This window comes from Phaethon aethereus (genome assembly GCF_964289735.1).
Source record: "Phaethon aethereus genome assembly, chromosome: 3".
Taxonomy (NCBI): Eukaryota; Metazoa; Chordata; class Aves; order Phaethontiformes; family Phaethontidae; genus Phaethon; species Phaethon aethereus.
Window position 1 is genome coordinate 90,078,766 of NC_138576.1, and position 26,839 is coordinate 90,105,604.

Here is a 26,839-nt window from a genome sequence, read left to right on the forward strand (position 1 = left end):
CACACACTGGTTGTCAGAAAGCCACAAATTCACAGCAAGTTTTTCTTTAAAAAGAAATCTTACAGGTTTGTAGCCAAAATTTGCAGCACATATATGAACATAAGTGTACCCATCCAAAGAATTTGACATTTAGCCTTCCCTCAGTGGTACACAGGTGCTTAACTGCAAAAAATATCTTGAAAGATCTAACCAGATCAGCTAGTTGCTGTTCTTTGGCTACCTTCACAGAAAGTGCTTTTCTTTAAATACTTTTTTGGATAACAAACTTCTCTTCCCTTGCTCTCTCTCATGGTAAGTACAGGCATTTGCATCTCGCCCACCCAAGCCAAACACACCATCCATCACAGCAAAGCTGCAGCACACATGGTTGATGAGACTGTTGGCCAGCATGCTGTGCCACCACACTCAAAGTAAAGCATATGCACGCCTCCAGACAAATTTCTCCACCTAATGCTTCATCTCAGCAATTTCAAATTGTGCATCCTAACAGCTCAGCAGGACACAGAGGGGCTTAGCGCACCCCGAGGTGAAGGCATATTCTGAAGTCAGAATATGCCTTCGCACGATGTCAGCGTAAGGGCCCTAAAGTAGGGAAGGATTTATGACAGCCCCAACCCTGGCATGAATTTCAATCCATGTAAGGTACAGTTACCGAGACCAATTGGGAGTAAGATTAGAACAGGAAAACATGGAAAAATTTGCATACTTGGACATCTTCAAATTGCTTTAAATATCATTGATAGACCTTTCTTAAAAAATACCTGCAACGGGCATCTGCCATACGTGGAAAACAAACAAACAATCAACTTGGATTTTTATTTTAAATCTGCCTCACAGAGAATATTTACGTGGGTTTATTAATTGCACTTATAAAATACACTGCTACCAAGCCTGTGGCACCCAAAATATTTAATGTATATGCAAAACGTACTACTTCAATTAAAATAAAAAAGAAAATACATCTCCCAAAAATAAGCTAAGACCATATGGCAGAAAAACTACCCAGTGTCTACATATGACCACCTTTAAAAGAATATAGAAATATTTTAGATTGCCTATGTGTCTTGGAATTATATCCATTTACTTAGAAGAGCTTACACAATGATGGCAGTGGCTGGGGGATGCCTAGAAACAGTCTGTCTAAATGTCTCAGTTATAGTCACTACTGTTTTTTAAATACTCTAATACAAGTTTAAACCTGTCTCTTAAGGAAAAAATCCTGCCTCAGTGGAAGAACTCTAGATATTTCACATTAATTAGAAAGTCAATCATAATGTTCTCACAAAGATAGTTTTCTTATGAAAGAAACTAAAGGAATACTCAATCTAAATAAATTTATTACCCAGGATTAATGCACTTAACTTGAAACAGAATTATCTTCTTTTCCTCCTATTTTAAGTATACCCTTGAAAACGTCTCTATTTGTAGTAACAGATGTCTTTCAATCAGAAACCACAGACAAACAGTCTCAAGTCTGTTTTTTAATGCAGGAAACTGTTTGAAAAAACAGTTGCATAGCAAAAGAAATTATAATATTTGGATAGCAAAGTTTGCTCTTGCAAACTACAGCCATCCTTTGTAAACCAAAAAATGCTCATGGGACTTCTAAACCTCGTCAGTGGTATCAGGGCCACAGATACCCAATCTGGTGATTAGCATCATCCGCTAATACCATAAAGGCTGCGTCGTTGTACAAATACCTGACAAACAGCTTGGCAGCAGTGATGAACACTCCAAAATTTAACAAATAGAAGTGAACCTCCTAACAGCACAAAAATATTAATTGTGACTTTAAAAGAAATGCTGTTCTTAGCATAGTACACAATTTCAGTCAGTCTACACTATTTGAAATTTGAGCTTTATTCTACCAAAACTACTTCACCCTTTGTCTTTTGCCCCTCTTGGAACCAAACCAATCCAGTTTTCAAGTTTCAAGATGCATACTCTAGGCAGTAACGTAATACTAATAGGCTTTAAGTTTACTTCTTATCTTCCAGGAAGGCTGGACAGTCTTCAAGTAGGAAATCTTAAAGGCGCAGGAGCAGGCGGTCCCCATGTGCCGTAAGAAGAGCTGGCGGGGAAGGCGACCGGCCTGGCTGAACAGGGAGATTTTGCTGGGACTCAGGGAAAAGAGGAGAGTTTATCACCTCTGGAAGAAGGGCCAGGCAACTCACGAAGAGTACAAGGATCTCATTAGGTCAAGCAGGGACAAAATTAGAAAGGCAAAAGCCCAGCTAGAGCTCAGTCTGGCCACAGTCGTAAAGGATAATAAAAAATGTTTTTACAAATATATTAACAACAAAAAGAGAGGCAAGGAGAATCTCCATCCCCTACTGGATATGGCGGGGAACATTGTCTCCAAGGACGAGGACAAGGCTGAGGTACTTAATGCCTTCTTCGCCTCAGTCTTTAATAGCCAGTCCAGGTATCCACAGGGTATTCAGCCCCCTGAGCTGGAAGACGGGGATGGAGAGCACAATGTACTCCTCATAATCCAGGAGGAAGCAGTCAAGGACATGCTAAGCCACCTGGACACCCACAAGTCTATGGGGCCTGATGGGATCCAGCCGAGAGTACTGAGAGAGCTGGCGGAGGAGCTTGCCAAGCCACTCTCCATCATTTATCAGCAGTCCTGGTTAACAGGGGAGGTCCCAGAAGACTGGAGGCTTGCCAATGTGACGCCCATCTACAAGAAAGGCCAGAAGGAGGATCCTGGGAACTACTGGCCTGTCAGCCTGACCTCTGTACCAGGGAAGATTATGGAGCGGTTGGTCTTGAGAGTGCTCACAGGGCACCTGCAGGACAACCAAAGGATCAGGCCCAGCCAGCATGGGTTCATGAAAGGCAGGTCCTGCTTGACCAACCTGATCTCCTTCTATGACCAGGTGACCCACCTAGTGGATGAGGGAAAGGCTGTGGATGTTGTCTACCTGGACTTTAGTAAAGCCTTTGACAGCATCTCCCACAGCATTCTCCTGGAGAAACTGGCGGCTCCTGGCTCCTGGTTTACTCTTCGCTGGGTGAGGAACTGGCTGGATGGCCGAGCCCAGAGAGTTGTGGTGAACGGCGTTAAATCCGGCTGGCGGCCAGTCACAAGCGGTGTTCCCCAGGGCTCGGTTCTGGGGCTGGTCTTATTCAATATCTTTACTGATGATCTGGATGAGGGAATTGAGTGCTCCCTCAGTAAGTTTGCAGATGACACCAAGTTGAGTGGGAGTGTTGATCTGCTGGAGGGTAGGAGGGCTCTGCAGAGGGATCTGGACAGGCTGGATCGATGGGCAGAGGCCAACTGTATGAGGTTTAATAAGGCCAAGTGCAGGGTCCTGCACTTTGGCCACAACAACCCCATGCAATGCTACAGGCTTGGGGAGGAGTGGCTGGAGAGCAGCCCGGCGGAAAGGGACCTGGGGGTGCTGGTTGACAGCCGGCTGAATATGAGCCGGCAGTGTGCCCAGGTGGCCAAGAAGGCCAACAGCGTCCTGGCCTGTATCAGGAATAGTGTGGCCAGCAGGAGTAGGGAAGGGATTGTGCCCCTGTACTCGGCACTGGTGAGGCCGCACCTTGAATACTGTGTTCAGTTTTGGGCCCCTCACTACAAGAAGGATGTTGAGGTGCTGGAGCGTGTCCAGAGAAGGGCAACGAAGCTGGTGAGGGGTCTGGAGCACAAGTCTTATGAGGAGCGGCTGAGGAAACTGGGGTTGTTCAGTCTGGAGAAGAGGAGGCTGAGGGGAGACCTTATCGCTCTCTACAACTACCTGAAAGGGGGTTGTGGCGACAAGGGTGTTGGTCTCTTCTCCCAAGTAACTAGTGATAGGACAAGAGGAAATGGCCTCAAGTTGCGCCAGGGGAGGTTTAGATTGGATATTAGGAAAAATTTCTTCACTGAGAGGGTGGTCAGGCATTGGAACAGGCTGCCCAGGGAGGTGGTGGAGTCGCCATCTCTGGAAGTGTTCAAAAAACGTGTGGATGTGGCGCTTCAGGACATGGTTTAGGGGACATGGTGGTGCTGGATTAATGGTTGGACTTGATGATCTTAAAGGTCCTTTCCAACCTAGTGATTCTGTGATTCTTTTTCCAAAACATCCTGAATCTTGAGCAAGCTTGAAAATGCACACCTCTATCTGTATGCATTTAAAAGTTATTACTTATGCTCAGAATAAATACCTAATTCAAATTTATAAGCTAACAAAGTTTGAAACCTAATCTTAATGTGTTCATTACATAAACGCAATACAAAAGAGTAATTGGCAACCATAGTCCAGCTATTTGTCACTATTCTGCAGCCTGCAGAAGCACCCGAAAGCCCCATTAATGTGCTGTACTGCAGGCACCTAGTGAACAGTGTAGCCCCATCACTGAACCCTTACCAAAACAATACCCTGCTGGTTTACTTGTGAGGAAGCCCACTTATTTGTAACAGGAATACAGGAAAGAGCGAGCGAGCTCCTCATATGGTTTTAAGAAAAATCAAAATTTCTTCTCTGGTTGGACAGTGCCCATAGTTCAGACCAGTAAAATCATTGCATGTGACAGACTATGAATACAGATGACTTGCAGCTATAAACATATCTGGGAGGGCTCCCTGTAATCTTTGAATAAATTTGCATATATTCTCATTGATTTGTATTGTTCTGTAGGAGAGGACAACCATAGCATCATCTCAGATAATAATTCTACTAGGTTTAAAATAAGACACATATGAACTACCACAAAAATTCGTATTAAAAAAAAAAACATGAAAATTTGTAACTGACTCTTGGGAAAAAAGGATCCATGCAACATCAGATACAGCTAAGGAAGTTGTAAATAAACCCAGATTAACAAACAGATCCAGGACAATTTGCATAACATGAAGCCCAGATCCAACATCTAACTGAAGCAAAGTCCAAGGTTTATACCCTAATTAAGAAAAAACTAAGCAGGGCTTGCTCCATTTCTTGTTTAGTATTAGCTACACATACAGTTTCTGGATAAAAGGGGAAAGCTTTGGGCTTTTAACCACACTGCGTCTGATGGGAACAGGCCGTAGAACAAGAAGAACAAAGCCATCAGTCTCACACTGCCTTTGGGCCACCAGCTGTTGCTGAGCTGCAAAGCCGCAGCCATGATCCATATCCTGGTTCTTTAGCTCTAGTTACTTACAGCCCAGTCGACAACAAAAAGGTCTCCTTAGACCTCCCTGCAACGATTTCCTTGTGTCATTTCTCCATTAATCTACTGCAACACATTTTTTCCCAGTGTTATCCTTGAAGGCCAGCTGAAACTTCCTGCTATTTCAGGAGACCGCAGCTGGGCTGCTGAGGAGAACGGGTTGGTATGCGCAGTCTACCTTCACTTCATCAACTGCCCTGGTTTCCAAACACTTCTGGATGCAATTACAGGCAACTGGAAACCTGTCCATGAGCCAGGACAGGTGCAATATTCACGCTGTTCTTCTGAAAGACAAGCGGCAGAATTAACCTTCCCCTGTCAGTCGCCCAACCCTGAAGTAGCACAGCATGGTGGAATGGCACATGGCTGGTGTATGTTGCAGTCCTGCAACTTCCAGTTAGGATATTAGTGGGGTGTGGAGGGGAGGTTTGTGTATCCTTAAGGCTCACCTTTAAAGGACACAGGAAACAGAAGGATGCATACTATAGCAGGAGGTCAGTAATGTGTTCTGCCTTTTTGATTTTAGTTTTGGTTTTGTGTGGGTTTTTTTAAGAACACAATATGATCTGAGGTGCCACTAGGCAGCATGTTGGAGGGGGCATTCTGACAGCTCCACATCGGGTAGCATCCCATTGCTTCCCAAAATCAGTTCATTCTCTTGGTAATCAGAAAACAAGCTCGCCTGCCCTCTCGCAGAGGCACACAGTGACAGCAATACGCATCACGTGGTGCCCTTAGCTTTCAGTTCCTGAGCTCACCCTTCTGCGGAACCCTGCCCCACAAAAAAGTTACCTTAAAAAGCCAGGCACATTCCCTTTTAAATTCGTATCTCATTTTGTTCACAAACAAAATTACTTCTGCATGATTTTAACCTAGTTTCTCCTACACTTACAGAATGCAACTAGTAACAGCTGAGCAATACTCTTCCCCTTATAACTTACTAGTAAGCAACATGCATCCCTCACCAGAATTGTTACTTGGTTTTTTGCAGTTTGGTTTTTCAGCAGGATAGGATTTGTTTCTTGATACCACACAATAGCTGAAGATTATGTGATGTCAAGTCATCTCTTGTGTCATGACACAAACTAGACTGAGGAAAATGCTGCTTGCAGGATTAAAAATAGTCCTGAATTGCAAAACTCAAGCTAAATAAAAGCTCTGTCCTTCTCGATGGCAAACTAGCATTTTTTTTTTTCATCTGGTATGTATGATAACCATGAAGAACAAACGTCTTTTAACTAGAAATAACACTGAATTGACCCTGGCAGAAGTTAAGACAGAACTCTTGTAAGGTTCAACTACCTTAAAATCCATACACACACAAAAGATATCTGTCAGCAGAAAGAAAAACAGCTGGCAAAGTCTTTTTTTTTAATCAAATAAATCTTTCCTCCTGCAAGTGTGTGTCACATGATCAGATAACTGTTTCACTATACTGTGTATGCTTTAAATGAATTCTAAGCCACGAAAACCATTTCAACAGAAAATTCTATGATCGCAGAAATGATGACATAGAGATGAATGATGTAAAACATACTCAGTTATTCATAGCAACTGCAGCTGATATATATAGCTTTTGTGCACAGTCTGTTACAACTGAATGTGGAAGACTGCAACATCACCTAATATTTTCTTAACAAAATCCACAATTTAGGTACTATTTTTTCAGGTCACATGCACACTTGTTATTCATTCTATATAATAATAACATATGTAAATTTTAAATTCTAGATAATATATTCAAAATGGAGAATTTTGGTTTCTTTAAGCAGAATCTGCACAGCTTTTTTAGAGCCTGACTCAACCTTCACATGTTTTCAGTTCTTCATAGTCATTTTGTTTCTCATTAGTAATTTCATTTCATGGCTGGCAGAGTAATCATCAAATACATCAAGCATCAATAGCCAGACCAAGCAAATAATTATTTCTTAGACACGCACAGAGCTTTAGATTACAGCCAGTGTCTACAGAAGTAGTTTTAAACACTTCAGCACTATAAATAAGAGACTGGTTCCTGGTTTAAGACCTCTAAAATTGAGCATCTTTTAGCCACATAGTGGCCCACATTCATTGCTCACATTGTGCTAGACAATTCCCAATAAAATGGATTTATCATTTGAACATAACTTTGCATTTCAATGTTAAATATGCTTCCTCATCTGCCAGAAAGAGAACACGAGCATTGAGGGTATGTTTACATTTGCAGATTAAAAACATTGAGTGTCTGAACCTCCAGTTTACACAATCAGCATGATTGGAGTCCCTCCTCATCTTTCTGTTTTGAAATTTCTGTTTCTTCCCCAGTTGGGTTGGGTTTTTTGAGTAATCCTGCAGAGCTAGCCTCCAGAAAAATGTCAGCCATCCAGTGTCACAGAATGGGATCAATCATGAGGAAGGAACAAAGAGATTTAAATACAACTGCATCAACAGTAACAAAGATAATTTATCAAAATCTTCACTTGCTATTAGGAAAAGAAAAAGGGGGAGGGAGGCACCTGAAGATATAAATAGATAATATCTTCCATTACTGAAAGCCTTTCAGCATTTGGGTATTTAATATACAAACATTCAGAGAAACAGTCTAATGTCTTTTGGTACCAAGACTGATCCACATCTTGTATCACAAAATGTTACACAGAATAGTCCATAAGTGAAGGAAAAAAAACCAAGCAGACCCTCCTTGTACATACACTGTACATAAATCAGGCTTTAAAGTTAAAACTTTATTTTCTAAGCATCAAAATCCAAATCCAGAGTACAAGTTTCAGCCAGAATTTAGCAAATTAATTGTTTAATAATCCTATGGTCCTGAAAAATGCTGCAGGCTTACTGGGTCAGGTCTTCTTGCAAATAATAGAGCAAGAATTTACGAGGGAAGAGCAAAAAGTTAAAGGAGTTAAATAAAAATGCAATACCAAAATATATGGAGATCTAAAGGATTTGTTTGTGCCAGGCATATGAAATGCACATTTCACCAGCGCTGTAACAGATGTTCAGAGTTCTCATGTACTCTTGGAAGTACAATTTTCTAATTCACTGCAGCATCTTATGGAAATGAAATAGCAAGAGTAAGTATTCATTTCCTGAAACTTGACTTCATATCCTGATTAGGTCACAAATGAAGTGAAACAGCTCAATCGTACAACATGATGCACCTCCTGCGCCTTATGTTCACTTCAACAGGAGTGGATACACCGACACACCTCCTAACGTCAGACCTTGTGTTGACAGGGAAATGAGAGCTACAAACTTAACACTCACTGAAAAACATATTTGCAACTGCAAAAACATCTCCAAAATAGAGTATAACTTCAAATTTCAGATTAGCTGAGGCATGTGGAAGGCATCAATCAAAATTACTGTTATAGAGCACCAGCTCCTATTCTCTTGGAAAGAGATACACAACTGCATTCTGGCTGCTTAGAAAACAAAACCAAAGTATCCTCAAGCTGTAGGTAATTTAATTCTGGTGGTTTTCATCTGCTTTTCTTGCTGCTGGTCATTTTGCAAGTGGGTAGACAGACTTCATTTGTTACTTTTGCCCCCCCTTTTTTTTTTTTACTTTTCTATCTGTATTCACATACAAGGAAATTCAACACCCATCAAGAAAGATAGGGTTGTTTAAGTTTTAGGTCCTATAGCCCTAAGTAACAGATCAGTCACCAGCACAACTGAGGGAAAAAGAAAAAAATCCCACAGAATTACTGAAGTAAATAATCTTATTTCTGATCTAGAGAAACTGTAATTGAGAAAAGAGATTAATATATTTGCAATTAGGAGACCATCAGGCCTTACAGGAAGAGCAGCTTTTCCTTAAACCCTCATAGTGCCTAAGGATCTGTCTGTCAATATGGCAGGTTGCTTTACTAGACACACAATATACCAAGCATATCCAATATTGTAGTAACAACATACTGACACTTGTGGAATGCTTTTCTCTTCCCAATCACAAACGCGAGTACCATATGTAAATATTCAGTCTTTCCCACACAAAGGGAAAAGGGTGACTTCCCAGTCACTAATTCCTACAGCTTCGTGTGAGTTCAGCAGAAAAAAAAAAACTATGTAAGAGAATGTTTTTGATCAATTTGCCATTCATAACCTTGAGAGTTAGTTTCTAATTCATTATGCATGCTTACAACATGTTGTTACATCCTACCTAAATACTGTTTCTGTGTCTGGCATTTATCTTTTCAGTGAAATGGACATGCAATTAAAAAACCCGAGCACGCTACTAAACCTTTTTAGACCCATTAACTTTTTTAATGTTGAGTATTTAAAGCGAGGTTAAGGGAAAAGTAAGACAAATGCAACTAAAATTGTTGCTTAGGAACAAAAAGGCAAACAGAATAGCTTTTTTGTCTGACGTAGAAAAGTAAGTTTTTTCATGGATAATTCTTGTGTTAGGGTAATTCTAGAAACAAACCACAGTTATTATGTCAGACTTTCTCCAGACTTAAAAAAAAAAAATTAAAAAAAAAAAAATCACACTAGCTAGGCATTTTCTTGCTTATGTGAACAATGATGCCTTTTATTAAGGCTTTTTTTTTTTTCCTTCACATTTTAACTTCATTTCCAGTTTTAAAAAAAAATTTTCCCCATTCTTTCCATCTTTCTTCTTTTAGTCATGTTAAATTTTTTGGCTATATTCCCAGGTTAAAAAAAAACAACCAAACAAAAACAACCTCTCATATATAAAACATTTAAGTGTTGGCAATCATACAAAACCAAGGCCAATCTTGAAATAAAAGCATGACTCCTCCTACCCTCACACCAGCATATGAATCAGCAGGCAATACCATATTTCATGTGGTGAAATTTCTTTGTTCCTTCCACTAATCTAATGTAGTTTCATGTAAGTGTATTGTAAAGCAGTACACAAGAGAACATAATCGTGTCTATCACAATCACGTCTATTTACTTCCTCTTCAAACTGCATTGATCCTCTCTGATGTTCATTCCCTGGGCTGCTGCCACCTGTGATCACCAGGAACAGCTTCTCCTCGTTACAGCAACATGTCCTGGACAAATTCTTCATCTTATTAGGAAACAGCTTTGGTTACATGACAAACCAGGACACACCAGCTCTCCCTAAGGAAACTCTTCAGCCCTGGAGCGCCCCAGAAAACAAGCCCCAGAGGGTCTTAGTCAGAGGTGAAGCCCCAGCAGCTGTTGCAGGGTACAAGTGCTGAAGGAAACCACAGTTCCTGAAGACACTCGGGGCCAGGCTCTGCTTGTAGCATGTAGTCCAGAAACAAAGCGTGGAGGACCTGACCTCCACACAGAGCACCCAGAAACACCTACCTTAGCACCACCTAAATATCACTCTCTGTGCATTTAAACCAAAGCACAAGAAGAGCAGCTGCACTGACTTCATCCTTCCTACCCCACGGCATGATTAAGCAGCTTAGAATCTTTCAGCATGAGAAGGAGGGGCATTTGCTTTCCAGTAAGTCTACTGCTGAAACAGGCTAGGGAATTAAACTGCGTAATTGGACAACATCGCTCCTCATAGGCAGCACTACAGGAACTACAACCACACCAACATAAAATGTTTATGCTTACTGTAAACTTAAATGAGAGTCAACTTTCTGTTGATGAGGCTTGTCAACACAGAGTTATGAAAAGTAGATGAAAAGCCCAATGTGAAGCAAAAAAAAAAAGTTTAAATGTTGTAAATTTTTTTCCAGGAACTGCTATGACATTTTAAAAATAGAATAAAATAGAATTTTTATATGAAGGATTCCTCCAGAAACCTGATATTGAAACCAATACCATACAGAGCTTTGCGGTAAATCTCATTAAGCAACAAATAGATTTGATGGCCTACCACCACCATATTACCTTGTAGTACACAGTGCCAGCAGTAACCATACTGCTATAATAAAACTTATTTCTCCAAATACACACCATATTTATTTGTTAACTATATTGTCAGTAACGGTAAAATAAAAATCAAGAAGAAGGAATTAATTTTTTTAAACTAATTTAATCTAAAGTTGGTTGGGAAATAACCTCAAAAATAAGAACTATTTAGAGACTGTTAAAACATAATTTTCTATTAATTTCAGCTACAAGATAAGTTTAAGAGAACATATTGTTCTTACAATTAAAATTAATCCAGCTTTTTTTATTGCATAAGAAGCATACATATGCATAAAAGCAAAACAGATATGAACAAAAAAATACACATTTGGAAACTACTAATTCTAGGAGACAGACAAGTTCAAAACAATTAAAATATTTTTCTGTTTATTAGAAATTCTGATAGGATATAATTGCAGGAATGAGTCCACAGAGATTTTGTTGTTCCCGATTGTGAACTCATATCCCCAGCAGCAATGAAGACGACATACACACATCAAGGACAGACTTTACTTCATAGGTACAAGCCTGGGCAAAACTAAAGGTCATTTATTTCCACCAGTCAGAATGAATACTAAGGACACATCACAAGATAAAGCCAAAACACCTGCTCTACTAAAAGCTACTCAAAGTTTATGGCAAAATTGGAAGCCTTTCAAAGCTGAGAAAAGTTTCTAACCTTGTCTGCTTGCAGAATGGGGTAGGATGGCAGGGAAGAAGGAAGTTTCTGTTGCAGAGACCTGGGAAAGCACAGCCTGGGATGACACTACTAAACTTACAATCACCGATTAAACACTGTCCTAAGGCAAAAATCCTACACACTGAGCTTATGCATGCATTATGGTTTGTACCTAAGTTATTATCCGCAATAAACTGATAACCATTCATTAACTTCTGAGCATAAGAGACAACCGGCAAGCTATTTCATGCCTCGAAAAATTTACAGCAAAAGGAAGAGAGGTAAACACACAGTGCAGGTGACTTTGTATCTGGAAAATAAAATGAATATTTAAAAATGCCAGTACCTTCTGGCTGTGAAATGGGTTGACATTGAGATGTCCCAACAAATGCAGTTTTTAAAACTGATACAGAATCCTTCTGTGCCATCGAGCAGAAAAGCAAGCATAATCTTTCAGTTAATAACAAGTGAAGTACTGTTCAGTAGAAATGAATTTTATAATTAAAGCCTATATGAACATGTGAGAATGAGTACCAAATATGTGCTTCACAAGCTGCCCTAACTACAAGGGTCATAAAATAGTATGTGTACAGAGAGTTACAGCTTGTAAGACTCCATGGGGGGAGGTTAAAAGGAAGATATGAAGATTAAAAATTAATAAGTCTACAGTACGTTTTTCTGAACAGAAATATTCCCGAAGTCACAACTCCCAAGGCAATCTCTAAGGACAAGGAATTTGGCTCCCTACTTATTTCTGAAGCACTTGGGAGTTCTGTAAATTATTTCATGTGCCTCAAAGCAGATTAATAAAGGAAGGAATGCTGCAGAAGTGACCAGAGCCCTATACCAGCTCCTCCCAACAGAAAGCCAAACATCACTGTATTCTGTGCACATGAAACAGTGACATTGCTGAGAGCCACCTGTTCAAAGGCAGAATGTGTCCTTTAATAATTCAATTCCTCCTGAGACTCAGCAACAAGATAAGAGGCTAAAAACAACTTTGGAACAAGATATTCAGAATTGCAGGTAACGTCCACGTTCATCGGTACAGACCAGGGTATCTACATGCTCTTCCATCACCAGGCAGCATAACCACCTCGATGCCACCATGCAAACAGCCTCAGGCTCTCCAGCTACCTGTCTAGAGCTGGTGCTTCCAGCCCACAGCTCTCAGACAAATAGAGACACACAGTTTTCTAATGCCCAGCCCAAAATCCAGTTCCGACACCGGTTTGCATACAAATTCTTAGAGATCTTTTCCATTCCTGTTCATTTAAAACACTTTCATCCTCTCCTTAGTTGCTTCTCCACTTCAGGAAACACAAATATTGTACAGAAATTATGAATCTCTTCCCAGACCTGTATTTTCCCCTTCATTCTTTTAAATGTTCCCATGAGTCACAGAGAGGGGCCACAGCCTTGTAACTTTCCAGGAAAAATAAGGACTGTAGGTCTCACCTTTCAAAATCTCTCTGAGCTTTTTACATATACACGCAAAAATCGGAAAGCATGTTTCATAACTCTTCATACCATACATATGTTGTTACTTTAGCTTCCATCTGCTAAATTCTCTCTTTGATGTGGTGATTTATAACAATATCATCCACAGCAGACCAGTAGTTTAAAAAACTGACATGTTCTTCCTTTATGATCAGTTTTTCACAGAAATATTTAATATCCCTTCTGCTTAGAGAAGGTCTTTAGGTTATGTCCCCTGAGCCCATCTCAGGTAAACAATTTTTCATACTGACATTTTCTTTAGTCTGTTTTAATTCAGATTCCATTGCCCCTTTTCTGTTCTTCTACGGTATCAGTTAAGCTGCCTTTTTTCCATGCATACACTTTTTTCTTGGGCCAAGGACAAGCAAGTTTCACAGCTTTTCAGGCTGGAAGGAACCATCATATGATCTAGCACCATAATATTCTGACCTGGCAAATTGCACAGGCCATAAAGTTTCACACAGCAAAGCTTTCAGCTCTGGCAGAATTAGGACACATTTTAGCAATTTTTAAAAGCTGTGTTAATTCTGAATATACATACAAACTTGTTCATGTTGGACTTTTTCCTAGCACTACTATTAAATGTATAGCAGATATGCCTTCTGCTGCCTATAATAGCTTTCTAAGATGTTCAACTGGGCTAAGGTCAAATATTACCCTTAAGGTGATATACAAATATATCATTAAAATAGCTTCTATTTTACATGGTATCAACAACTTCTAAGTATATGGGCGAATGCAATAAACTTCAAATCTCTCTCAAATACGCAAGCAATGAAAGACCTTATTCAATTTCACAGCTGAAGCAAGCGACAAAAAAAGGGCTCTAATCCTCCAATTACATACTTGAACTACAAGGTCATCCTTCACCTGTTGCGTTCCTCATACATGCATGAGAATACACCCATCAGCTCGGAATTTCTTCAGTTTTATACACAAGCAAGACAAATTAAAAAGAAGGCAAGCGCTGACATTCTTTGCTTTGATTGACCCCCTATCCCAAGGTGTGTTTGAAGATTGTCTACGAAGGCTTCATCTGCTGGCAGAAAGGGAAGAAAATGACAACCATGACAAACCAGTCCTTAGAAGTGAGAAATCTTACAATAGCCTCTTCAGATAAAAACATAAGCAAAGTAACATGTATTATTGCAAAGATAATTTCTATAAAGGCAGTGAACAGGAACATAAGGGTAAACCTTTCCTGAAACACTGAATAAAACACCATAAAAATAAAATTACTTAAGTCTTGATAAATCCAGTAACTTCCTAATCAATGAGAAGTTAGTTGAATACATATTTCAGAACACACAACGTTGCACATGTTTATTTATTTTTAATCCTAAATTCTATAAGGGGCATTAACTCAGCACAAGTGAATCCAGCCTGTGTTATATTTTATATATATGCAACAGGATTCTCCAGTCAGCACACTTTTCTGTAGAAAGGTAAGTCCAGCAAAACAACACACCAAAAAAAACCCACCCCAAATTTCCACAAAGTCTTTAGAAAGGTCTAATTGTTTTGCCTACAATACTCAGCATGCCCGCGTTTCTGATGGAGTTTCATTAAAAATCTAATTTAAGTAGTTCTGACTTACCAGAACACACAATAAGGCACTAACTACTTAAAATAGTGTAATTCAATCAAAATGACTGCCAAAGCACTAAAGGCTATTAAGTGGCAGCAAAACCCACATATGAGCAATATACAGACCGACTGCATGTCTAATAAAATACTAGGTATCTATTAGAAGTGGCAAGATTAACTTGTTTCAGTAACTGCGTGGCTAACTAAGAGCCTTTATAACCCTCTTGCTATTATTATGAGCAATTCGTGAGCAAACACTATTAACTGTCACTCTATTTAGTGCTCATCAGCACAATTTATCTACTGTCTCTGCCACAGAAAGGGACATTCTTAGAGTAAGAGATACTATTCTACACTCATTTTGGGGAATAAAATCAAAACTACGGTCTTTACAAAAAAAACCCCACATAATTCTGCAACAGATTTTATTAAAGATAAAATACATTTCATTGTTAAATCTCTTTTACAGCTGATGTCAAATATATCTTGTATGGATTACTGCATAGCCTCTATTTTTCCTGGGCAAAAACTTCAGACAGAGCTATCATGACATGTTGAGTTTCATACAGTATTTCAAGAAATTGTTTCCACAGCTATTCCACCTGTTGTACAGCAGTATCAACTAATAAGACGGTCTTAATATGACAAGTGGATAAAATTTATAAAAAGCTGAGTAGCCAGTCTCATTTGCTAAAACAACATAGATACTTATGAACCCAAACCTCTGAAGTGGTTTTCTGTGCCACTTCAATTTTTAATCTTTCAGTCTGTTTTTGCTTCTTCAGAAATCTGGACTAAGATACTTTCAACAGCTAGAGGACTTGAAGTCAAAGCACTACAGAAATCAAAGTGAGCTATACAAAATACAGACCTGCATCAATACTCACCCAATGCTTAGAATATCTAGATCCAGAGTTTGGACAAAACAATCTAAAATTTTTTCAGAGGAAATTAAACTGCAGTGCACTAGCCTGGCACAAACCTTTCTTATTCCATACAATATTCAATAAAGATTCCTAGCACAATGATCTGCGGAATTTACTCCTCACACACGGACAAGTTCCATAGAAATGGAGGAGGTAAAATTTGTGAGATATACTTTTGTACACAGCAAGTGTTCCTCAGTACACCACTTCGTGGAAGGAGCTGCAAACTCCTTTCTGTGACAGAAAATAGCAGCCAGGCCACAGCAAGAAGAAGAGGTACTATAGTTTGTCTTAACAGGGAGAAGTAATACTTTAAAAACAAACAAAAAAAAAACCAAAACAACAAAAAAAACCCCACACCACCATACACACAAAAAAACCAAGATGGCACTCTAGTTTGAAACTTTATGTTAAAGTGAGCTGCTTTCAAGCTTTTCTTGACAAATAAATAAAAACAAGTTTCTGGCCTTTGAGAAGCGTGAAATATACTGAAACAAGATTTTACATAGGAAACATACATAGTTTATTTCATGGTCAACATTTCCTGAGACAAATCTTTCCTCTTGGAAGGCAGTACTTCACCAAACATCTTGTTTCAATTTCTCTCCCCCTATTCTACCATGATCCTTCCCACTACCAAGAATGCCACCACCACAAATCACTAGCACACACTCCTAGCAGTTGAATGAGCCCTTTGAATTAAGGCCTACGAATAAACCATATTAATCTGAATTGTAAGAAAGGACTTATAGTTGATAAGAGTGGTTTTACTCCCTCTTTCTCAAGGATGATCTTTTCCTTTTCTGCACTTCTACATCACAACCACTCCTAATCACACCCTCCTAAGTTGGCTGCCTCAACACACTTGCTGGCTTTTTTTGAAAGCTGAAACCTGATTATGCAGGCAGCAGGCAAACCCTACATGAATGCCCAGGCAAGCCCTCCCCAGTGAAGCCAAAAGGTGTATTTCCTGCCTTCTGACTGCAGGATCAGATGCTCTGATACTCAGAGGCCAAGACGACAGTTTCCTTTTAAAAAATATTCAGTCTTTAATTTCACTTAAGCTTAAGCAAGCAAGCTAATAGCAGAACAAGCCCTGAGCTGAAGTCAGCTAGTAGCTAAGCTGATAAACAGGAAAGCTACAGATTGCACGAACAGGGCATTATAGCTTGAGTTAGCATAGGAATTACTCACTGGTGTTCAACCAATTGTGCCACTTGGTGCCAACCATAGAGTCATCAGGATGCCTTTGGGAATGATTCAAAACTTTACCCTGGCTTCTAAATAAAATCTCCCATTCAGCCACAGAGGCAAGGTGTGAGAATTACAATTTCAAGAATTAAGCACAGATCCTGAAATAAGTAAAATCAGTGACAAAAATCAAGTCAGAAAAGTCAAGACACTCTTATGTAACCAAGACATCAGCCAAAAAGAACGTATTTTCTTTGTAGTAAGAAACAACTGAAAATGTCTGTAGTGCTTCTTCCACTAAACAGAAACTAATGGTAGGAAATGCTTCTGGGGAAGTAAAATATGGCAGAAACATGACTGGGTAAAGGAATGAAGGTGGGCCCTCATTGCCCAGGACTGAACCGGGCTACAAGGTGGAAAAAATCCTCCTCCACACTAACAAGCCAGTAGGTCCTGCACTCCTGAAAGCCCTGCTTCTCCTGAAGACATCCATAAGAGCTTGGAAATTCCCCTTACTGTCCTTTTTAAGGTTTCATTTTTAGCTCCAGCAGACTAAAGGCTAGCTACTACCAGAAGGCACAGCCCTGACTGTCCAACCTTGACCCATCCCTTCAACGGCCACTGCAGCTCCTCTCTCCCCCCAGCAATAATTTGATTCAAGGGTACTGAAAGATTTTTATACTTTGATAAAGTATGTTTTCTGCCAGCTTAGCTCCCTGTTCCAGTATATCATAGGTCAGATAAGCAGCAAAGCTGACAAATGAGAAGCAGGAGGAACATACAGGAAGGGGAGCAAGGACTTGGGGGAGAGGTAAGAATAACCTGCCCTTTCAGCAGCTTCTAGCCAGCACATCATGTAGGCTGTCACACGGATCTGTACCCCACTTCAAAACATGAATAGGTGGAGTGGACAGACATGCCAGAAATTCTATAAGCCTTACCTATATAATTTTGAGTAACTCAGAACAGCTGTTGCAACTGGTTCTGAAGAAGACTGTAGATGTTTCAAAGGAAAACAGCATCATCCCATACACCATAGAGCCAAAAGCACATAGTGGCTTTTGAGTACAGCCACAATGGAAGCAACCATTAACAATTAATTAATTGGACAAGATATCATTAATAGTTCTTAAAGAATTTAAACAATAAATTTTCTAATGCAGAGCACAACTTATGCAAAATGAAAAACTTTCTCAAGAGATATCTGAAACTGTGTCATTACATATTATATTAGCTAGAAGTTACTCATATTTTAATCACTTATGTTTTCCCTCATAGCACTAATTTTAATTTTGTACTTGCATAATTACAATTCACCCTAAGAAAATTAATACTAAAGATAATCCAATACACAAACTTATTTTCATGCCTTTACCATTGACCGCAAGCAAAGAATATTCATGCAGAACACATTAATATTATGAACTGCACTATGCAGAAAAGAAATATAATATCAGATCTGGATTGCAGATACATAGTAAAGCCTAAATTCAGAAGAAATTACAAGATGACTACAACTTAAAATTTTTAGTCACAGCTTGACAAGATAACAATTTTGATATACCTTTCAAATTACAGAACAGAATAAGCATGGAAATTGTAAACACAAAATCACAACATGGTAAGACCTTTAGGGACTTTTAAAGTATGGCTAAACTCAAATTTTCATTTTCCGTAAGTGACAGACACAGCAATAAACACTTGACCTGGGAGAATTTGTTTTTAACAATGTCTTTCCCTTTTCTATTTCTTATGTTAATAGAGGCAAAGCCAGGTTGGCAGCAGAAGGCATTAACAGCAGCCTTGAGACTGCAACGCAGGGGAAGAAGGGAAGAAGGAGATGGGCAAGGACCCACACCTTGCCTAAAGCAAGCCCAGAGCATCCAAAGCAGTAAGGAGGCATGGAGAAATACTGCGCAATGGGAAGGAGAGGGTTTACTGCAAACAGAACCTGAATTACATTCCCAAAACAGATCTCCAAGAGAAAGAAACAGTTGGTCAAGGAAAACACCTACCAAGGGACATTCCTAACAGGAACGCAGGAAAGTCCTGATCACCTTAAAGGGTGCTGTGAGGGAGGCAGCACAAATCAACAGGCAGGCCAGGACAACTTAGTATGAATGCTACCCTGAATACCAGAGCTTCTTCCTTCCCCACCCTCAACCTGACTCTGAGCAGAAGGAAAGGGAGATGGAGTCTCTAAGTATAAGTTGTGCTACAGGCTTTATTCCTGTTCAGGGTAAGTTCAGGGCCTTGTCTGGAGGAGATACTGTGGAAAACTACAATCAATAGTCTATTCTCTTCACTTTCTCTTGCAGAAGGCTTTTCTGGCAGCATGGGACAGCAGCCTGGAAGCCACTTCACCTATGGCTCCAGCTGGCATCAGGACAGAAAAAAAAACATTTCTATCCTGCTCTTTCTAAGATTGCTTCAACCTTCACTATCACGGTAAGAGGACATGGGGGAGGGAGAGTATCTTCTTAGGAAAATGCTACATTTTTAGGCTATTAGTCATTTAACTACAGACAGAAATTTTTGTTGGTGGTGGTGTGCAATTTCTGAGGTCTTGGGAAACATTCTCACACATCGACATGGAACTTGAAATTCTGATTCTTTATATAGCTCATATTTCCCATCCAATTTTGTTTCACATCCTTTGCCCTTACTTCACACAACACCAGATATATCAAGAGATGAGAGTACTGCAATTCCACTCCTAACTGATTAGTCAGAAATACTATAATTCCCAGGATTATCCTACCTTGGAAACACAAAAACATACCTGCTCCTAATAGTCACACTGCTTCCACATTGTGATTACCACTAATCAGATATAATTTCTTTATATTCCTCTACATCATACAAGGTTATGCATCCTGAAAACTACTGTCTGGAATTTTGACTGTCACTGAAGGGACATAAAATACACCATACTTTTCACATCTTAAAATTGTTATTGCCAACAAACTCATGACACCAAGTCATGCTGACCAACTTTAATTAATTTATGTGGTAAGTGTAAGAATTGTTTTTTATATTAAGTTTAAGGAATTTTAAAAACCTTGTTATTCCAGTCTATTAACAATCATGGAAATACAATAGTCTACAACAGGAAAAAAAAAACACCAACTTTTTATATGAGCAAACTATAAAATGGGGATTTTGGTTTATATCTAAAAAGTGTAACTGTAATACTTAACAATCTTCATTTGATGAGAATTCCTGGAAAGTTAACAGTCAAAGAATGTATCATCAAATATTAGTTTTCCACATATCAGTATTCCTGTAGAACAAAATACAAGTATACCAGGAATACCTAGAAGAACAAAAAAGTATGTTTTCCAGAAGTTAGTATAGTTTTAAAGCTATCTCTATATCAACCAGCAACAGAAGTATTTTTCAGAGATAAATGAGGAGCCAGTGTAGATTTTATAACCTTATACATTACTGGAAGTCTCATATAAACTAAACTTCTATCCACGTAAAGAGTAAGCATCCCTTAGCTCACACCTCCTAATCACCCAGCACAGCTGGAAGCAGCAGAACTCAGGTGCTGTGCTAATGGAGATGCTCTCTTTGGCCCTTAAGGAAGCCTCATAGGTTTGTTGGTGAATGACAGCACCTTCATTGAGAGATCCCCATTGCTACAGAGCCAAAATAACTAGCTCCTTTCCTCTCTGGACATCCCAGTTGCAGGGTGAAAGAGGTACAACTTGGAGGGTTAAGGGCTAGCTGTCCTCAGGCAGAGCTGCGCTAGTCCAAGCCAGGGTCACAGGAGTATGAAGGATCATGCAACCACAACCACCCCCCTTGTCACTCTCTTTCTAAATCAAACCCTGCTTCTCTCTACTTAAAATATTCCACAACATGGTTATAACATAATGGTATTTTTGTACCTTCAGGATGCTGTTAACCTAGGCACTCCATACTTTAAGAATGGTATGCCAACTTTCATGATGATGATAATAACATAATGCAATAATAATAATGATAATATAAACCAGCAGCTAATTTAAGACTGTGTCTATGTTGAAGACACAGTACTGAATACACAGTCCTGAATGTAAAAGTGTGTCCATTTGGCTATTTTTAAGCCAGATGAAGTAGAGCAAGGAGCATGCACTTGCTGGCCTGTGTTTAGCACTTCGTAATTGCCCAACTATTTATCAAATTCTTGGTTATATTTCCCATACTGTAGTAGTGTCTCTACGAAAGTCCTAACTTAGATATTTTTTCTCTCTCTAGTTATATTTACAAAAGCTGCAGTCTTATAAAAACACATTCATACTTCCTCTCATTCCATTACCGGAGTCTGAACCTCTGACCTTACCCAAACAAGAAACACTTAGATCTTTTATTTTTGTAGTCTATGTATAATGTTGTACACTACCTATTCTCAAACATTCACTTTTCTTAAGTGTCTCTTTCCTTTAAAGGCATAAGTGGTATAGCATTTGGAAATAGGCTAGTGTTAACTCCTTTTCCTACTTGCTCTGAGACACAGATTCTGGAAAGTTTGTTTGCTTGCTCCCAAGCATCAACCAGGACTTAAGTTTTCTTACAGTAGATTCTTGTAAATGCAACCCATCACAGAAATGTTCTGCAAAAAGCAAACAAACACCAAAGACGTAATTGACTCTCATCCTCATTTTTACTCCCATTCTATAGCAGACTGGGTATATTTTTCAATTCAAAAATCTGAAAGTCAGTTGAAGCAGTGCCATCACTGCCATGTACCTTGCAAGAAACTCAATCACCAGGGATTAATGGCCAATAGAACATCAAATACAAAGGAAGAGAGCTGTCAAGCACGGAGATACCACTTTGCATTCACTTATCAGACAAAGAATATCTTTAAAAGCCATGTAAAGATTTAGCAAACTGAGCAACACCACCAGGTAAAAAAGACAGCCTGATAAATCAGCACGTGCAAGAAAACTTTGCAATCTTAAATTTTCCTACATTAAAAGTCAGTACTGATTTAGGATTATTTTGTTAAATGGAGAAGTAACTGGCTATATCCAGAGTTTAACAGAACTTCTAATCTGATCCTAATAAACCATTAAAAAAAAAGGAATATTAAAAAGAGAACCAATTAATGGCAGAAAAAGAGGTCAAATAAGTCTTTTCCTTTAGACTTAAAATTTTGCATAGAAAGTTGAGAACATCAGTATTTTCTTATATCATCTATAATCTCCTCTAACATTAACAGCAGAACTCTAAACATATAAGCAACTCAAGTATTCCAGTGTTTGCAGTACTTTGCTTTTTTAAGGAAATAAAAAAATTCAATCATCACACTCACTTGACTATACTAACTGCAACCCTGGCTTCTGACCCTGGCAAGACAACGGAGACTATAATCAAGAATAAGATCATTAATCACCTGGATGAATAAAATCTACATGGAAAGAACAAGCACAGCTCCTGTGAAAGGACAGTCTACTTTTCTAAACTTGCCCAAGTTCTGTGATGGTGTCAACACACATATGAATTAAGGAGGACCCACTGAACATAATTGTGGAATGGCTAAGTTAAGCTAAATTGCCAGAGACTGGAAGAAAGGTCATTTTATAAACTGATAGCCAGGTAAAGTATAGAGAAGAAAAAATAAGGTACAACAGTCACTTTTCAGAACAGAGAAAGGTCATGGAAGCCTCTGGGGATCACAGACAATTAGCTTTATTCACCATCTTTATCAATGTCCAGAAGAATGGAAAATACAGTGAAATCCCCCAAGTCTGTAAATGAAACAGCTTTCTTTACCCCCTGAATCCTGCTATATAAACCTGTACTGAGCTGTACTGCCACTGACCCCACCTTAAAGATTTATTAAAGCATGGAAGAAGCTATACAGAAAATCTTTAGTTAATAAGAGAGGAAAAATCTTGTTTTCCCCAGTAAGCTGTTGGAAGAAGATGCTGACCATCCAAATATTGTCAGACTTCCACAAAAGCACAAACAGCATGTTTTCCGCAAGGCACCGACCCTAACACTACAGATACTCTTTTGCAAAGAAGGTACCATCAGCCAACACAATGTCACGTGTTCTCTCAGGACGCTTCTATAGAAATACACACTGTCAACAAACACTTTTCTTCTTTAACAAAATTTATATTTCCAAACAAATCTTTACTATGTATCCTTTTTCAGGACAGTATTTTTTTAATTGCTAATGGAATATAATTCAAAATAGCTACGCTGTCATATTAAATCAGCTATAGCAGAATATTTTAGCACAGCCTTCTATAAAACCCAAGATGAACCTATTCCTTAGAAAATACAGGATTATCTCTGAAGTAAGAAAAAAAATCACAAAAGGGGAGACAGTTGCCAAAATCTGCCATCTGGTCTATGTACAACGTAGACCTAATAACACTGACCAAAAATTTTAACTTCACTGTACAAATAGTACCAAAAGTCCAGTAAGGTACGGAAGGGATATTAGTCTTTCTACTGGTAGATGCATTAACTATATAGATATAAAAAATTTCAGTATTTTACATTCACAATAATGTTCACTTTAATTGAGATAAGACTAAGCAAAACTACTGCACTAGCCGAGCTTTCCTCTCTGAACCAGGGCAGCAAACTCTGCCCCCAACAGCCATCCTTACCCTGCTTGGGTACCTCAGACCCTCACTGTAAGGACCCAGCCAAGGTCAGAGTAAGTTAGCACTATAGCAAGCCTGTGACCCCAAATCCTGGCGAGACCATGCTGCCTCTCAGCAGGCAGTCCAGAAACAAGATATTCTGCACATCATAACCCTTCTTCTGGCTCGTCTAGAACATGCAGCAGCCAAAAGCTGCATCCAAGATTTACTACTACAAGTTGGGAGACAAAAGTAAATATAGAATTACACTTCACAGTATAAAACCTCGAACATTAATTTTATAATATATATAAGATTGCTAAAATGCTAAATCAATGTCAGGCACATGACCTTTTGTTTTTAATTTGTGCTCCTGTACTGCCACCTAAAGATCTGAGTGAAAAAAAGGAACAGTAGTAGACAATGCAACTATTATCTGTAGTCCTGGAAATGAGCGGTGATGGTTTTTCTAATACCTGGCTTTGAACAAAGATCACATTGCATATTAAATGAAAACCAGTTTCATTAAACAGTTCGATTACACATCCCACTTCGGCAGTACTTCTCCATTATCCTGATTTCCATACATTAAAAAAAAAAAACAAAAAACTATCTATGGATATATGTATCACTCATTAATTTAACAAAGTCTGTTGAATAAGAAGCCACTGCCTTTAATTAGAGGAGTAAGAAAGTCAGCTTGCACAGTTGTGATCAATAAACTGTCTAGCCACAGTGTATTTTGCAATAGAAGTTAGATCGGTCAAAAATGATTAATTTCCTTATTTAACTTTTACTTAAATTTTTTAATTTAACTGATATCACTATTCAGAAAAAAGACAAACTGTCACGAAAGCATAACCTTTTACAATATATCAGGTGGTAACACCACTATTTCTCCCAACAAACCTTGCCCTGGTTACACTTCTATATCCAAACTCTTCAGATTCATTTTCCTTCCACCTGTTGCTGCACTCAGCCTGTCTTCTGAAGCCTGCAGCCTCTCACAACTTGAAGTTGAAAAGGTACAGGCAGACACCACCCCAAAGAACTGATGTCACGAGTCAGACTTCACAGATGTATTAGCTACAAATCTTTTGGGGGGTTGGGGTTTTTTTAATATGCTGAGGTTAGATGCAAGTGTGACCTGGAACACAATGTCAAACTTTTCTCTGGGAAAATGAGGACCACATTATCATTTCTTTAAACAGAAGCTGAGATGCCCTATAAGGACATGAAGCAAAACACTGGGAATGTTTCAATAAATTAAAAAAAAAAAAGAAGAAGAAAAAGGCTAGCAGTATTGAATTGTTTCATACAGAGTTTTGGATTAACTACCAATATGCTTCAGGTATTAATATACAGATCTCCGACAAACAGGCCTGTCACAATGTATCTTGCTGGAAAATTGCTAAAAGGTAGAAAACAGTTATGTTTTTGGGTTTTTAAGCAAACACAGAAACTACCGTGTGTTTGTCAGTTTTCACTTGTAAGGATTTGGGGGAAGGCAGGCATTTAGTCAACGCATGTCTCAGAAACACCTGCTCCTCACACAGGGTAAGGCATGTACCGGTGACAGGAAACGCAACCACCCCACACTATTTCGTGACGGCTGGTGCCGAACGGCTGCCCTCGCCTCTGCCAAAGCCCAGGGCAGAGCGTCACGCACACAGTCATACGTAGGGTTTGCTCGCGGGGCTATACCGGATGAGGACATCATCCTCCCCACAACACGTAGTTTTGAGCAGGACGGGGGCAGTCGCCCAGGGCTCCCCGCGATGGGGGCTTCTCACCGCGGCCCATTCGCCCCACCACCGCCGCCGGCCAGCTCGGGCCTTCGCCCCCCAGACGCCACCAGCCGCCCAGCAGAGCTTTGCCGCTCCTGCCCCCGCCAGGCTGAGGGAGGCCTCTGAGGGGAGACTGGCGCCTCCAGCCGCCACCAGCCCGGCGCGAAAGCGCCGCCGAGCACTGGCACAGCACCGAGCCACCTCCGGCACTACTGCCGCCGCCCGCCCCCAGCCGGCAGCGGGCCCAGGACACCTCCGCCCAAAACTCTCGCGCCCGGGAAGAGACGCCCTCGCCCTATTAGAAAAGCCTTTAAAAAAAAAGCCCTCATTAAAAAGAGCGGCAGGAGGTAGCCAGCGGCACATCCCAACCCTGGCGGCAGCCGCCCACCCCGAGGCGCGCGGAATCCTCCCTCCCCGCCGCGACTCCAGGCCACCACCGCGGCGCTGCCCCGCCCCAGCGGAAGGGGCGGCGCTCGCCGGACGGGGCCGGCGGCAGAGGCGGTTGCGGTATCCCCTCGCCGGCGGTACCTGCGCAGGCAGCGCTCGCACACGCCGCCCAGCTGCTCCTTGGTGACGACGTAGGCGAATGGCTCGGCGCGGTAGAGCAGCTCGCCGGGCCGCACCCGCCGGCGGGAGCGGAGGCCGCTGCCCTTGCCCGGGCTGGGGAACCGCTCCAGCGCCGCCGGCTCCATCCTACCGCGCGCACCGCCACAGAGAGAGCGCGGGCTCGCCCCACCCCTCCGCCACGTGATGCGGCGCTGCCGCCGCCATCTTAACTGAGGGTTAGGGCCGCCCCCGCGGCGCGTAGGAGCCGGCCTCCCTTCATGAGGGGTTATAGAGTCATAGCCTTTAAAAGGCATCTACAGCCCCCCCTGCATTGAGTGGGGACGTCTCCAACCGGACCAGGTTGCTCAGAGACCCATCCAGCCTGACCGTGAATGTTTCCAGGGGTGGGGCATCTACCACCTCCCTGGGCAACCTGTGCCAGGGTCTCACTACCCGCATTGTGAAACATTTCTTCCTTACATCTAGTATAAATCTGCCCTCTTTTAGTTTAAAGCAATTACTCATGGGTTGACCAGACATTTTCAATAAACATTTTTCCTGGCCAAGACCCAACCTCACCTGTACTGAGAGGCCACAAGGCAGAGGGTAGCCCTTTGCCTAAAGTGGGGGTTAACCATACGTTGCCATTACTGTGATGCTAAATTAAGTGATTATCAATGTTTCTATGGCCAATTACAAATAGGAAGTATTTTGGTGGTTTTTTGGTTACTTTGTAACTTTGTGGGTTGGTTTGTTTGTTTTTATAGGGAATGAGGCAGGGAGAAAATGACTAAACGTAAATCTTGTTAACCAACAGACTGAAGACCCTTCCGACACGTGTCCTCACAGCTGCCACAGTCCAGCCTCGGAAGAATCCTGAAGCCATAGGAAGTTCCAACTGCCACATTAGCTTTGCCCAGCACCATTACTGCTTCACTTCTGTACCGACCCAGCCTCAACACCAATACAGCAGTGGAAGAAAATACTTGCCAAAAATAAAAGTGGCATGAGGAC

At 40.5% G+C, this 26,839-nt stretch overlaps 1 protein-coding gene across 1 annotated transcript in view; it reads right to left on the minus strand.

The window, feature by feature from the left end:
* The window catches only part of SMYD3 (SET and MYND domain containing 3), a gene marked incomplete at its 3' end in the record, with an annotated part of 420,719 nt that extends 394,665 nt beyond the window's left edge, over positions 1-26,054 (minus strand). The window contains exon 1 of the mRNA XM_081998098.1: positions 25,808-26,054. Within this exon, the coding sequence (XP_081854224.1) occupies positions 25,808-25,971 (164 nt within the window). The 5' untranslated portion in view covers positions 25,972-26,054. The remainder of the gene's footprint in view (positions 1-25,807) is intronic.
* Between the last annotated feature and the right edge of the window lie 785 nt (positions 26,055-26,839).